Below are 13,479 nucleotides of genomic sequence, written 5' to 3'. Positions count from 1 at the left end.
TCACATGTCAGATCTAGTTTGGCCCATAGTGAACACTGTTTGCAGAGCTGAAGATGAATTCTGCCCTAGATGTCTCATGGTAGCTTCAGTCCGCATGAATGGCACCTGCAGTAAATCTGATAGCCCTGTCAAAAGTTGGTTCCATCAGTGGAATATATATCACCCTTTCCTTGCTGTTAGTGTCATGAAGTCACACATTGCTCCTTAACACAATGCATGTGAAATCACAGAATCAGATAATATCCTCTGAAAATCTCCAGCAAAAGGAGGGTGCACCATCCCTCGAGGTCACTGGTTCCATGGCAGAATTGCTGTTATCAGGGCCAGATTTTGGTAATATGGTGTCCTGAGCAAGGACAAAATTTGGCACTCCCCCAATATTTCCTATTTTCACAATTATTTATTTTGGTACAGTTGCTTTTTAATAGATCTTCTTAGTAGGTACCTGTGTAAATATAGGTAGTAGTAGTAGTAGTAGTAGTAGTATTTTGTTCCCCCTTGGATCAGCGCCCTCTGCGGGAGAACCACCCACAACAATTTAAATCTGGTGCTTCTCCATCTGAAATTTCCCCTCCTGAAACTGAAAGTTATTAGATCTAGTACCGCTCTCTGGAGGAACTGAGAACCAGATTTTGCCTTCTTCTGTGTGGCAGCCCTTCCAAGAATTTGAGAAGTGCCATCATGTCCCCCTCTCAGTCTTCTCTTCTCCAAAATAAACATACCAGCTCATGAGGAAAGACTGAAAGAACATACCTAGTCCCTTCAACCTTTTCCTCATGGGACTGTTTTTTTTAAAAAAACTGCATGCCACCTTTATTGTTCTCCTCTGAACCAGGCATCCCTAGGCACTACTCATATCATATCATACCAAACAGGAGTTAGTTAAAGATAATCCCAGCCAGTGCCTATTTTGCAACTCAAAGAAATCCATCGGAATGCACAGGAAGTAACAAGAGTACCATGGCCATTAGGATACTGATGGGATGGGATGGAAGTGGTATTGTGTATATGGTACAGTGATTCCTCCTTTGGTTTCCTTCAGTCTCCACCAAAAGGCGCCACTATTCCCTACCACCCCAGCCTGTCCTTGGGATCAGTTCTTCTTTCAGCCAATCAGGTAAGGGACTCATAAATTCACAGGAGACCATTTTTCGGTTGAGGTTAAAAAGAGAGAGAACCGTTAGGCTTTGGTTCTCTTGTTACTCTGTAATCAAAGGGTGGGTAAGACTGCGGCCTGCCAGATGTTGTTGTGCAATGACAACTCCTTTCTTCACTGCCCATTGGCCATGCTGGCTGGGGCTGATGAGAGTTGGAGTTCAACAACATCTGGAGAGCCACTGGTTTTCCCCACGCCTACATTCACCACCACATCAAATAGCAAGCCAGATTAGAAAGTATCAGAATGACTTAATGGGTATTGATTTTACCTTTCCACTTTGACTTCTGGCTTCTTCCGTGTCATGTGACCAAGCACTTGCTGTCAGATCCCTCAGAGACCATATATACAAGGACCACCTTGGCTGTGAGTCCTAGGAAACTTGCTCCCTGCCTTGCAGGCTTTTCCCCATCTGGCCTGGGAGGGCGGGGCCCTGACTGACTCCAGCTGCAAAAGCTGAGGCTGCTGAACAGACTCTTGGTATTGATAGGGGGTTTTGTGGGCTAGGGGGGGCGGGGAGGTGTTGCTGTTGTTGCTGTTAATTTTTTGTATGCTTAAACCAGCAATAGCGCAATGGAATCTTTTAAAGTTTACAGAGAAAAAGGAGAATCTATGTTACGGTGAACCAGTTTATAGGACGTGGGGATTTAACATGGATATTTTGCTATATGCCTAAAATAGCATCTGCTATTTTGTTAAAAGTTGTTTATCCTTGCAAAATTCTGCCCTGCTGCGATGCACACAGTCAGGTTTAACAAATGTTGCCACTCAAGCACATCTGAGTATTGACAGCCAGTAAAAAGCAGAACTTATTTACCAGATGACCAAAAATTGAGGCTGAAAAGCGCTGATTGGCTGAATAAAATAAAATTACAACTGTATAAGAATAATTTATCTCAGTGATGAAACTGCTTATGGAATTTCTACAGCCTCTTTCTGACTGGTCTTAGTCCTTTCCTCACCTTAAAACTGACATTTCAGTAACAACAGTAGTTCTCAGGAAGTCTACTTTCTCGCGAGCTTCTCTCCCCGCCGCCCAATTTCTTATTTATTTAAGTCCTTTGAGATTTACCATCAACAAAATACAAATGACAAGTAAGCCCATCCATTCCTATTCCCAGTTCTGGCGCCAGCACCCAGTGTAGGTAGGCATTTGCCAAGGATCGTTTACAGCAGCAAGGCCCCCTGGGGCTGATGCCTTGCCTTGGCTCCCTGAGCTCTTGCTGGCCCTTGAGCCCCTGGCAGCACCAGTGTTCCTGCAACCCCACTCTCTTGCTTGCTAACTTGTGAGCTGACTTATCCTGTGCTGTAATGAGCCAGGAGCCACATGGCCGCTCTGCTTCCAGTTCATTTCAGTACCAGCACTGTGAGGGTAAGCCCACTCTTATGGACAAGCGCAAGGGGGAATCTGGCAGCTGCCTAGTGCTCACAAACATGCGCGCTTACCTGCCAGCAATGCCTCACGAGCCTGCACAAGGGGGAGTGGGAGGCTGGTGGCTAATAACTGTGCTACCTTTACCAGAGGGTCAGAGTGGTGGCAAGCACTGGCAGGCAGCAAGGGTAGTTTCCCCAGCCCCCTTCCAAAATCTGGAACTGGGCCTATTCATTCTCTTACATTTTTGATAGCGCTGTTCTCCTTTGTCATCCTTTTTTCAGGGATTCTCCATGCAAGGACAGTACAGTGGTATGTCTCAAGCAGAGGTAAGTCAAGCTTTACAAACTAAAAGGAGGCTCCATTTTGAATTCACACTTCCAAGTAGTTCAGTGTATGGCTAGGACCAGCTTCTTCAAGCCTTCACCTGCCATTGTTCCCCATGTCTTGTTGTGCTGCTTGCCTGTTCCGGACTTGCCATTCTGCCTCCCCATTCTGTCCCTCCTGGCATCCAGATGGCAAATCCTGGTACCTCCAGACATCTTTCTTTGGCGATCACTCATAGCCAAGTAAGATTGTCTTCAATGAACACTGTTTTAACAGTGAGTCTGTAAGTGACTGTGGAGGCCAATTCTGGATCAACGCGTCCTTCCACAGTGGGGGACATAGGTTTCCTGGCGGGAGTTGATCACGGTGAGGGTTTGCCAAGCGTGCCTTCCTCTTAGCACGCTCCTGAGTTTGAGCATCTTCAAAGCTCATGACACCTTTGGTAAAGGCTGTTCTCCAATTGGAGCGCTCACAGGCCAGTGTTTCCCAATTGTCAGTGTTTATACTACATTTTTTGGATTTGCCTTAATAGAGTCTTTGAAACTCTTTTGTTGACCACCAGGATTACGCTTACCATTTTAAAGTTCAGAATAGAGTAGTTCCATTAGAAGACGATAATCAGACTTCCACACAATACGACCAGTCCAACAAAGTTGAAGAATCATTGCTTCGACACTGGTGATCTTTGCTTCCAGACATAGGCTGGGCTCCAACTCCCATCAGCCCCAACAGGCATGGCCAATGGCTAGGCTATGGATGATGGGAGCTGTAATCCAGCAACGTTTGGAGAGTACCTTGTTGGGTAATAATTTATGACAGCAGGCAGCGCCACTGGTAACTTTCACTTTATTCCATTTCATATACCATATTTTTCCATGTATAAAATGATGCCTTTTGCAAAGAAAAGAAAAAGGCAAAAATTGGATGTCATCTTATACATGTATAGTGAATGCAGAGGGGGGACGTGTGATTAATGGCAGCAGCAAGCAGGAAATTGGCAGCGGTGATTGGGCAGGTGATTGGCTGTGGCTGCAGCAATTGGGCAGGCAATTGGCCGCTATGGCAAGTGGACGGGTGGACTTTTGGTGGCGGTGAGTGGACAGACAATTGGCGGCCATGGTGAGGTGTGTGATCAGCAGTGGCTGTGGCAAGTAATCGGCAATGGCAGGCAGGCGGGTGAGCGATTGGTGGAAGTGACCTCCCCCCCAGCTAAACTTAATTTTGGGTTAAAAAAAATAGGGGGCGTCTTATACATGGGCGCATCTTATACATGAAAATATATGGTAATTAAATTTCACATCCTCAGTACTATACCTCAGGAGTAGCCAACACTTGTATTCTAGGTGTATGGCTGACCCATCTACTTCCTAATGTGAGCAGGTAGATGGGAACGCAGGTTTTGCTGTCATTCCACTGACTTCTTCCTCTCATCTAGGTGTCGAAGTTGCAGCAGCTTTCTGGGCAGCCTGTCTCATTCGCTTCCTTGGGACAATCTCCGTCAATAGTAGCAGGTGAGGAACCCTTAAGAGCTATGAAGCCACTTAAACTCCCACAATCCTCTGTGGCAGACTATGGCCCTAGGGGCTTACTCAGATGAACAGTGAGCCTGTGCTCCAGCTGCCTTTAGGCAACAGGTCTCCACAGAAAGAACATGGTGCACGAATAATTGGCCCTAGAGTGGGGAATGCAGGACCTTCAAATTGCTAAATAAATTAGCAAAATGCTCATGAAATGATGGAGAATTGCTAGGTAAGGGAGGGGGTTAGCTTTGTTGGAACCTACCACTTGGTCTTTTTTCAAAGGCTGGATCAGTACTCCTATGCTAGAGTGGGATACCAGAAGGAGAACTGGAGCACTTATCTTCTGACTCAGGAAAAGCAGTGGCCATCCAGATATTGCTGGACTACAAAGCCCATCGTCCCTGACCATTAGCCACACTGTTTGGGGATAATGCGCATGTCAGTCCAACGGTATCTGGAAGGTCACATGTTCTGCATCCCTGCTCTGTATTTTATTTTTATTTTATTTTTTAAAAAAGCACAACACTGGATAAATACAAGACTAAAAACGGGAGTGCACTCTCTGGCATGTGCACACACATAAATAAGGGAGGTGGGTATGATTTTTTTCTGAGAATCTCGAACTCTTGGTTACAAAAACAACAAAAGAATCTGAAGGCAAGTGTACTTTTTTGTATAAGGGAATGTGGATTCACGCATACGTACTTACGATTGCCAGGGGAAAGATGTAGACATACCCCCCCCTCTCTCTCACCCCACCATACTTGTCAACAGGATTTTTTTTAATTCATTATGAAAAATAATCCAAAGATTTTCCACCTAGGATTTTTTCTTATTATGTTAAAAGAACAGCATTAACCAATGGGAGTCTGCATCAGACAGGAGGAGGGCAGCACAGTCTCCCTTAGTCTAAAATTAGTCCGGTGTAATGTGACCCAAGCAAAGTGGCATAAAACAAAAGCCTCTTCTTGGAGCTTCTGATGGCTTTGCAGTAGCTGGGAAACGGTCCAGTCCTGTTTACGTGCCTCCTGCTCTTTGCACCGTGCAGTGCCTGGAAAGGATTCTTTGGGTTTCCCTTCTTCTGTAGCCTTGTGATGTGGTCATCCTAGCGCTCCTCCTTTTAGGAAGGCAAGAAAGAGCCAGGACAGAACAGCCCCAGTAACGTTGTGCTTCTTTTCTTCCTTTTCAGCACTGGACACGAACGCTCAAAATAGCTCTCAGGAGTTCCTGGTTCCTAACGATGTAAGTTTGCCTCTACAAACTACAGTTCCCAAATATATTTTGGGGGTAGTCACGTGCTTTAAATGTATGGTGTACATTTAGTAAGCTCACACACGTGTCCACAGAGGTATTCCTTGGTGCTCATAGGGTCCTCCCCATCCCAATTGGTGCTTGAAAGAAGGTTTGTATTGCAGCCAAAGGGAATAAGTTGTGGTGTGTGTTGAGTTGTGTGCGTTGTGCCCATTATAGTTCCCCCGGTTTGCAAATGTGTGCATGGGCCCCAAAAGGTTATAATCAGAGCCAAACCCATTCCACTCTTTATGGAGATCTTCAGAGAGTGATTCCATTCAAACAAAAGTTGAACAGCCCTAAATATTTTGCTGCAGAGTCCTTTGGCTTCTTTCTCAGTCAAAACTAGGTTGGAAAAGGGGACAGGGCTCTTGCAGTTTCAACTGTTGTGTAGAAGAGGAAATTTCACCAGGTGTAGCTTGTCATGCAAACTACAGTGGTACCTCAGGTTACAGATGCTTCAGACTCTGCTAACCCAGAAATTGTACCTTGGGTTAAGAACTTTGCTTCAGGATGAGAACAGAAATCGTGCGACGGCGGCAGCGGGAGGCCTCATTAGCTAAAGTGGTGCCTCAGGTTAAGAACAGTTTCAGGTTAAGAACGGACCTCCAGAACGAATTAAGTTCTTAACCCGAGGTACCACTGTACAACTCTTGAACTTTTGCATCAGGACACCCTCCATGAAGCTCCCTCATTTGGTGAGAGACCATTTAGGAACAGTCTTGGAGTAGAGTTTCCTAGCAAGCTGTGAACCCTCCTGCCAGTACTGTTACCTAGCTTGCAAAAGTTCAGTGTTTCATCAAAGCATGTGATCTGCCGCTCAGCCATGGTCCTTGAAAGGAAGATAAGTTCAGCAAAGTCCCGGGTTGTTTTATCTATCCTCACTCTCACACAAATTCCAGAATCAAGGGCTACTGTCTCAAGTTCATCCCTCACAAGCCTTCTCTCCTCCACACAATTGCCATTGTACCTTCAAAACACATTAAAGGAAAGTCTTCCCCAAGAGAATCTTGGGAACTATCAGAGCTACGATTCCCAAGTACAGTTCCCAAGATTATTAGTATGTACACAGACATGTTTATGCTCCTGTGCTTTAACAGCAGCCTGGCATGGAGAGACATTAAGCAGGTGAAGCTTATCATGGCCCAGAGATAAATGGTGGGAAAAGAAGGGGCAGCGATAAACAGTCCTCTGAGAGAGAGGAGCATCAGCCGTGGGAAAGGTTAACTTCCTCCGACTTCTTCGCCATCACTCCCTTGTGAGCTGTCCTTCGCTCTCTCTGTGTGTTTCTGTGGAAGCTGAAGCCCAGAAGGGGTGAATATGATAAGAGAGGAATGCGCCAGCATTTCTTGTGCCCACCCACTTGCCAGCCCGGCTGCCAGTGTCCCAGGCCTGCTCTGCAGATGTCAGCATGTGTTGCTGGGCACACAGCAGGCCGTTGTAGCGTCTCAGAAGGCAGGAAACGAGTGGGCAGGAGGGCAACGCTGACCTTTACTTCTGCCCCCTGACCCTGTGTGGGGACAAGTAGCTCTTTCTGAAGTTTTTGTTTATGGAACAAGCCTCATGAAACTATCTGGACTGTTTTATTTTTTAAATAGGCCAATTCCTGCCACAGTGTGGTAGGAACCCTGAACTGCATGGCTCAGTTCGTGTTTTCCACTCCCTTGAGAGTGAATAAAAATGGCTAAATCTCAGGCTTGGAAAGGTAAAGTGTAGATAAGCCTGAAGCCTTGATGGGTTCTGGCTCAGACTCATCCAATACTGAACAACAATAAATCAAGCAGACCATTGTGTACTATAGGTCAGGCTTGGGAAGGTTCACTCATCCACTCACTCAAGAGTTGCCTAAAATGAGTAGCGCTCTCTGTTCGCTTTGTCCAGTCCTGTCCAGTTCTTAGGCAATGAGGTTTCCAGCGCGGTTCCACTCCAAAGACTGATCCTTCCTTTCCCCTCCTAGCTCATTGGCTGCATCATTGGCCGCCAGGGCAGCAAGATCAGCGAGATCCGGCAGATGTCCGGAGCACACATCAAGATTGGGAACCAGACCGAGGGCTCTGCTGAGCGTCACGTGACCATCACCGGCACCCCAGTCAGCATCACTTTGGCTCAGTACCTCATCACAGCCTGGTAAGAGCCATTAGGACTGCTGGGCAGGTCAAGTGGGGAGTAACGCAGCACTTGCGCAGCCGTCTCGTTGCAGCTTCTTCCTGCTGTGCCCAAGCCTGTGGCCTCTTAGATGGACAGCTTTGCGGAGAGCAAGTGACAGTGCCTTGCTGTCATGGCTGAATTTGCCGGTTTGCAAACACTTGGCCCTCTGCTCAAGAGACAGGAGTGCTAAGCATAGCACCACGAAGTGTTCTCATTGCTTTGTTGTCTGTCTTTCACACTAATGCCTGCCTGTCTCTGACACACATGAGAGTAACCAGGCCTTGAGTTTCTCAGGAGCCACCGTGATTTCTAATATCCTTGCCTACAATATGTTGGGCATCAATGTTCCCTTTGCAGCTGCAAAGCACTCTTATACCACTTTAAGCATCATGGCTTCCCCCAAAGAATCCTGGGAACAGTGGTATGTTAAGAGTCTCCTAACAACTCCCGACACCCTTAACAAACTACAGTTCCCAGAATTCTTCGGGGGAAGCCATTATGCTTAAAGGTAACATAAGAGTGCGTTAAATGTCAAGTGTGGATGTGACCTTAGTTCAGTGCAGGAAGAACTGCTGTGTCACAGCAGGGAATTCTCCCGTCCTGTCCAAAAGATAACCTCACTTAAACAGAGCAACATTTGTCATTGGTCGCTGTTGTGACCTGGCATTTGGGATGCTTCAAGATTTAGAGCAGGAAATAGCCATTCATGGTTCAGGGATCACCACCACTATAGGGTGCAAGTTTTCAAGGCGTGGAGCCCATCATTGACAGATGCATGTAAGCGTTTTCGTAATCAGTTTTCCCTGTGGTGATGACCCCAGAACTCATTTCAACTTTTGTTGCATTTGTGTGTTGAAGGAGAATTAACAGCCCCCCCATCTCCATTCTTTTCCTCCTGGGAGAAGTTAATATATAAACAGTGCCATGCATCTCACGTGGAAGAGGTTCTCATTTCCCCAGAAAAACACAGTGGTCTGTCAATGACCTGAAAAAGCCAAGAAGGATATGTGGCTGGAATGCTTTGCAATTCCATGATTGTTTAAATAGGGACCATGACAAGCTATAACATCCTTAACATAGCCACTTCTGAGTTCCAAACAAGCCCTGTGTCATACTGGAGGTTCTCCACATGAATGTAGTCCCAGAGGGAGAGGACTCTGGAGAAGACATTATCTGGAAGCAAAAGCGATTTAGAGTACCTTGTTCACTAGCTCCATTCTTTGTGTGTACCTATTCCTTTGCACATGTCAGCTCAAACACTTGCCTGTGTGTGTGTGTGTGTGTGTGTGCACGCGCGCACGCGTGTGCATATCCATACTTGTATGTATGTATTATACAAACTGCACATATCTGCCCACACCTATGCATATTTTTCCATGTGCAAGCTTGTACATGCATATAACAGCACATATACGTCCAAGTATATGTCCTCACACGCTGCATTTGTATGTGTAAATTGTGCATGCAGGCACGAGTCTCATTCTTTCTCCCTTCTTGTTCTTCAGTTTAGAGACGGCCAAATCTACCTCCCAGACGCCCCCCGTTGACCTCGGCATGACTTTCTCCCAGCCCCTCACCCCTTCGCCAGCCCCAACGCTGACAGCAGTGGCCGCGCCTCCCCCAGCCTTGCTTGGTGCCCCCTATGCCATCTCCCTCTCCAACTTCATTGGCCTGAAACCCGTCCCCTTCTTGACGCTGCCTTCCTCAGCCGCGGGGCACAATGGCAGCCTTGCCACCTACACGACCAAGATCTCGACAGCCAATGCCAGCAAGAAGGCTGAGAGGCAGAAGTTCTCCCCATACTGAAACAGGAAGGTGGGGCAGGGAGGGGAAACCTTAGGAGGACCCTCACACGCTTTGTTAGATGGCATCAGCGTCGGGCCGCTCCAAAGCGAGACTACCTGGGGAAAGAGGTGAGGGGGGGGGAGCCAAATGTGCAGGAAAGGAAGTGTATGTGGGAGAGGATAACCGAGACAGCTCTTGAAAGCAGTGCTGGCCATGAGACAGTCAGGGAAGTGGTGCGTCTGCAGAGCTCCCACCCGATCCTGGCTAAAGATATGTCTATCATGGGTAAGAGCAATCAAGCCTCATAGTTTTGCTTCTGTGGAACAAATCTCTGCCCCACACTATAAGGTGTTATTATCCTTTACCTTCCATAAACCTTCCTGATGGCTTTCAGCAATGAAGATGAAGAGGTTCTCTCTCCATCTGGTTTCTTGACATGTTTTCTTTTTTAAGGAAAACATGTTACTTAAAGATAATTGGAACCCCACTCAAATTCTTTGTACTGTATTGATAGAGCTGGAGGTCTTGGGAAAGGTCCCATCTCGACTGTGGCACTGGCTAGAGCTTGTTAGACCTTTGGTGATCCTAACAGAGAACATGCTATGCTACTCTCACTCATGGGTTACATTTCCAAGAGCAGAACTGGAAAAGGGTTCTGATTTCTATAGAACTGGAAGCTGTGCATGTCCTAGAAATCACAGAATGTACCAAAAAGGAAATTCTGCAGTGTTTTTTTGTTTTGTTTTTTGCCTAGCACTTCTCTCCTAATATATGAAGCTGGCTGTGAGTTCCATTTTAGCTGGATTAGAATACAGGATGGGGTTTTCATGGCTGTTCAGCTTGGCCCCTGACTACCTACAAGTGGTTGAAGGGAATTAGTTTTCACCGACATCCCTCTAATATTTAGCATGAACTGGCACAGTGTATGCAAGAATTTGCTGGATCAGACCAGAGCCCCATCCACCCCAACATTATGTTCACCCATTGGCCAACTCAGATGCCCATGGGAAGACCAGCGGCATATAGTTGTCTTTCCTCACTGAGAAACAGAGCAGTTCTTTATAAATATTCCCTATCTGTTACAAGGTAAGAGCTTCCAGCTGGTCACCTTATCGTATGTGGGCGACATCTCCCCTCATTTAACTTTATGGCAGAAATCTGTCCTCATATATATCTGGCAGGATTTGCGATATCTTGCCATGCCACTCATCTTCGGGTTTATCTCTTGCTGTCATGGGATGACATCTCCAATAAGTGCTTTCTAATTTTGCTCTCATCTCTTGCAGTGCAATCCCAAGCATATTTGCTCCAGAAATAAGCCCCTACCCCTTCCGTCACTCATTAGTGGATATAGGACTGCAGCCTTAGTAAATTCTGCCACATTTTGTTCTCTTGTCAGCCCTTCTCTCTTTGTATCAGTATTGTAAGGGCACTTGTCTAGTCAGAACATGCCCATGAGAGTCAAGAGGTGGCGCCCTGAGACCTCAGGTTGAAGCAGATGCCCATCTTGGTGATTTCTGGTTAAAGTTACCAACATGCATGTCTGGCACTAGCACTTGCGTCCTAAACAGATGGCCATCACAACAACATATAATTCATCCAAACCACACCCCAAAAATTATCCCCATGGATTAAATGTACCATATAGCCAAGGATTCCATGGCTAATTTCTTAGTTGGTTTGCAAATTGGCATGGCTTCACCAAATTGGGTCGGATTGTTGGCTAATTGACAGGTTGTCAAAAGATTGCACAATTCACTGTCAACACTTTATAAGGCATTAAGTGGAAGGTGATTGTTGAACAGACCTGGAGAAAACGGATGAGACGAACACAGCAAAACTCAACTTGGCTCTGGCCCTGCTTGTAGCCATGAAGTAGTTGGCTCATGATAAGCAAAGGTTAGTAGTCACAGGCCTGTGTGGAGGAAATGCATACCAAAAACGAAACATTGAAATTCTGCATGCGGTCGATGCAAATCCTGGAAAGCTCTTTTCTATGACCAGCATAAATCATACAAATGTGCATATACTTCTCCTATTTTTGTATAATATTGTTTGCTATTTGGCAATAAAATAAATCCTCCTTTGGGAGGAAGGGCAGGGTATAAATGGTATGAATGAGTAAATAAATAATACTGGATTTGCTAAACATGGCAGGGGCAAAAGTACGGAAGCCTCACCCAAACCCCACTGCCTGGGAATCTTGTGCAGGGGACTCATCATGAGAAGCACGTCTTTGCAGCATAGCCAATGCTTCCTCTGTGCTCCTTCAGGAATCACAGGCTACACTCAGCCCTGATTATGTTGGGACTGGTTTACTGAACCAAAGCTGTCAGGGGAGGGAAAAAAGAAGCCAAACAGGCTGCAAAAAGGAGACAATTGAGGTTGATTTGGTGTAGTAGTATCTTTACAATCTCAAGAAGCAACAGGATCTCAGATTTGCCCTCAGTTACACATTGATTTGGTAGCATAGAGTAGACTATCTATGCCTGTTTAGGCACTGATTAAATAGTTTCAGCAGATTCATGTATTTATTGCAGCCTTTCCTCAAGCTGGTGCCCTCCGGGTGCTTTGAACTACAGTTCCCATCATGGCTGGGGCTGACAGGAATTCTTGCCAGAGGCAACCAAGCTGGGGAATGCTCATTGAATGCGTCAAATTCTCAGGTGGTGTAATTCAGCACTGAGGCATCCCAGTATTTGGTTTCCACAAAAACACAGGGGAATGGAGCCAAAATTTCCTATTCCTACAAACCAATCTAACCAGTTGTCCATTTCGCCTTGTTCCCTGGCTGGTCCCAATCTCTCTCACTTCCCTGCATCACTCACTGGCAAAAAGAAGCTTCTATCTCTTTTTAACCCTTTTTATTTTTTATTTTCGGCTGCTCCAAGGAATGCCCCACCTCCTATCCCATGATCCTCTTTGGCTTGTCTTTGAAAATGCTGTACATATAATTCTATATTTTTTCCTCCTTTGTAACTTATGATTGATTTAATAAAAATGCAAACTTTGTCAACTCAGAGGGTAATGTGATTAGGATTTTGTATACATTTGAATTAGGCAAAGCAAATGCACACGCACCCCTCCGGCTATTTGCATGACTGAATAAAAAGGGAAAGAAAAGGCTTATTCAGTGTTTTGCCTAAGAAGCAGCGGTAGCTAGATTCTTGCCCCCATCTCAACTGGTGGCTGGGCACCTGGCCTTTCAACCAGATGCAAGACAGTGAGCAAAGAAAAGGCAGGTGAAACGTGTTCTGCTCTTAACACTGAATGCTGAAGAAAACGTCACTTACTGTATTTCTGTTTGTTGTGGAGGAATCAGAATCCTTATTTGGGGAAGGGGGGGAAGCAACTGTGGAGTATGATTCAGATTCCTACTTTTTAATTGATTCAGAATAATTACCACCCAGTGGACATGTCCCAACAATTTTCTGTTGATTGAAATTTCAACAATTTAGCGGTGAATTGCGGGTTTTCCCAGGGAAAGCAGTGGGGGGAAAAGAATCCTGCTCAGCCCTGTGCCTGAAAGTCCCAAACCTATGCCCAGAAATTGCAGCACAAACAGAAATCTGAATGAGCCCATAGTCAGCCAATTCTCATTTTGTCCTCCTCCTCTTCTTCCTCCTCCCTCCTGCTGGATTCTACAAGGGCAACGCTGAGACCTAATGCTGTGTGCACATCATACATTCAAAGTGCATGACTTCCCCCAAAGTATCCTGGGAACTGTAGTTGGTTGAGGGTGCTGGGGACTGTAGCTCTTGAGAAAGGCAAACCATGCTTCCTAGGATTCTTTTGGGGAAAGTCATGTGTTTTAAATGTGTGGTGTGTGCACAACCTGGTTCTAAGAAGGCAGACAGCTGGGGCTGGTCGAAGGCAAGCTG

The 13,479-nt window shown here is 46.0% G+C and overlaps 1 protein-coding gene across 2 annotated transcripts in view; it reads left to right on the top strand.

Annotated features, from left to right (window-relative positions):
* Positions 1-12,614, top strand: part of PCBP4 (poly(rC) binding protein 4) — a 47,928-nt gene extending 35,314 nt beyond the window's left edge. For both annotated transcript variants that reach the window (XM_082214564.1, XM_082214563.1), the window contains exons 8-13: positions 1,043-1,117; positions 2,813-2,857; positions 4,291-4,366; positions 5,565-5,617; positions 7,623-7,792; positions 9,319-12,614. In XM_082214564.1, the coding sequence (XP_082070690.1) occupies positions 1,043-1,117; positions 2,813-2,857; positions 4,291-4,366; positions 5,565-5,617; positions 7,623-7,792; positions 9,319-9,619 (720 nt within the window). In that variant the 3' untranslated portion in view covers positions 9,620-12,614. The remainder of the gene's footprint in view (positions 1-1,042; positions 1,118-2,812; positions 2,858-4,290; positions 4,367-5,564; positions 5,618-7,622; positions 7,793-9,318) is intronic.
* Positions 12,615-13,479: the final 865 nt, after the last annotated feature.

This window comes from Podarcis vaucheri (genome assembly GCF_965113315.1).
Source record: "Podarcis vaucheri genome assembly, chromosome: 2".
In the NCBI taxonomy this organism is placed as follows: domain Eukaryota; kingdom Metazoa; phylum Chordata; class Lepidosauria; order Squamata; family Lacertidae; genus Podarcis; species Podarcis vaucheri.
The sequence above is the reverse complement of the archived record's forward strand: the minus strand, read 5'-3'. Positions and strand labels throughout refer to the sequence as shown.